Source organism: Camponotus floridanus, unplaced genomic scaffold, assembly GCF_003227725.1.
Source record: "Camponotus floridanus strain SB8 unplaced genomic scaffold, Cflo_v7.5 scaffold135, whole genome shotgun sequence".
Classification (NCBI taxonomy): Eukaryota; Metazoa; Arthropoda; class Insecta; order Hymenoptera; family Formicidae; genus Camponotus; species Camponotus floridanus.
In genome coordinates, this window is record NW_020229254.1 from 40,689 (window position 1) to 42,708 (window position 2,020).

At 63.2% G+C, this 2,020-nt stretch overlaps 1 protein-coding gene across 1 annotated transcript; it reads right to left on the reverse strand.

Annotated features, from left to right (window-relative positions):
• Positions 1-559: 559 nt before the first annotated feature.
• On the reverse strand, positions 560-1,294 carry LOC112637156 (basic proline-rich protein-like). Its single transcript, XM_025406191.1, has one exon. It carries the CDS (start codon positions 1,292-1,294, stop codon positions 560-562), a length of 735 nt encoding a protein of 244 aa, XP_025261976.1.
• Positions 1,295-2,020: the final 726 nt, after the last annotated feature.

Consider the following 2,020-nt stretch of genomic DNA (forward strand, 5'->3'; position numbering starts at 1 on the left):
AGAGAGGTCACTCCCGTCTCCGTCGGCAAGAGCGGTCAGGATTCTAGATGCCTCGGTTATCCCCAGAGGTTCGGAACTGGTCGGAAGCTGGAAAGGAATAAGGTATCGGTCTGTTGCGCGAGCCGGCTTTTATACGGCTCGAGGGTCCCCCACGCTCGCGTGCGTCGAGGAGGGAGTAAGACTAGGTGGGGGAGCCCATAGGCGGAATCGCAAGTGGGTGCCAGAGGCGTCGAGTAAGGAATATACTCGCGGGAAACTGTTACAGTTAAAGCCTTTTATTTTATAAACATAGGAACAAACAATAAACAATATGAACCGAATAGAACAAGAAATGAACGATGAACGAATAGAACGAATGAACAATAAATATATGTATATAGTGACGACGATGGTGTCGTTACATCACCCCGCGCTTAGGGGGGCCTATCTAGGCGCCGGGCCGCTCGGGGACGGCCGTCCGGGTGAAATCTGATCACCCATCGGCCCGATGCGGTGCGGACCTTATACCTCCGCCCGATGATGGCCGATCCGGCGGGGACCTCGACCACGGTGCCGCCGCCTAGGCGGACGGGAATGGTCCCGGCGATAGGTGGCCTGGCGGTCTGGGGTCGGGTGGTGGCCGGTCGGGTGGCGGGGGGTCCGGCGGGCGTGGATGGTCCGGTGGTTGCAGGCCGGGCGGTGGGCGATCCAACGGTCGGGTAATCGCTGGGCCGGCGGTCGTGGGCCGGGTAGTCGGCGGGCCGATATTCGCAGGCCGGGCGGTAGGCGGTCCGACGGTCGCAGGCTGGGTAGTACGTGGCCCGAGGTTTGCAGGCCGAGCGGTAGGCGGTCCGATGGTCGTAGGTCGGGCAGTCGCTGGGCCGGCGGTCGTGGGCCGGGTAGTCGGCGGACCGATGTTCGCAGGCCGGGTCATCGGGGCTCTGGTGGAAGAGCGCGGTCCGGCGGTCGGTGGCCTGGATGTCGAGGCCTTGCTGGTCCTGGCAGCTGGTGGACGGCTGGTGTCAGGTCGAGGCTTGACCATGGCGGCGACCCTTCCGCGGTGGCGCGGCTTTACCTCCGGTGGTGTGGCCAGGAGGACGGCCTTCCGTTGGTTGGTCCGGTCGGATCGCTGGACCGACGTTCCCGGGCGCGGCGGACGTCGCGGCCGTCCCGGACTCGGGGTTGCAGGAGGCGACTCGGCGGGAGCAGGCGTCGGCGGCGTCGTGGTCGGTGGTGCGAGAGTAGGTCCGCTCGCTTCGGACTCCGAGCTCGAACTTATTTCTCCGAAGAGTTCGTCCATCTCGTGTCGGTTCATAGCGACTGTTACTCCGTGCGGGGTTGCACGGCCTTATATACCCTCTGCGCTGCTCCTGGAGGGGATTTGTTCGCGGAATTTCCGATGGCTTGGGGTGTCTCGTGGTTCCAGGGGAAGTAGCGGAGTCCCGTCACAGGTCGGGTAGTCGCTGCGCCGGCGGTCGTAGGCCGGGCAGTATGTGATCCGGCGTTCGTAGGCCGGTCAGTAGTTGGACCGGCGGTCGTAGGTCGGGCAGTAGCTGGACCGGCGGTCGTAGGTCGGGCAGTAGCTGGACCGGCGGTCGTAGGTCGGGCAGTAGCTGGACCGGCGGTCGTAGGTCGGGCAATATGCGGTCCGCCATCCGCAGGTCGGGCAGTAGATGGTCCGGCGGCCGCAGGTCGGGCAGTAGGTGGTCCGTGGTTCTAAGGGAAATTCCCTAGCAACGGAGTTCGTCCGAATGCTCCAAAGTGGCGGTACTTCGGCGTGGTCGGTAACTTTTTGCCGGATTATGCGTCATCCTCGTCCACCCGAGGGCTTTCTGGTATGTTCGGTTGCGGTTTCAGGTCCTGTACGTGGATATGCCGATGCCATTTCCCGTGTTCGTCGCGTAGATCCACGATGACTGGGGATATTATTCTGCGTACTTCCATGGGCCCCGAAAATCGAGGGGCGAGTTTGGCGTTAAACGCGTCGTCGCGGCTGGACAGGGGGCGTTCTCGCTTCCAAACCTTGTCGCCCACCCGGGGG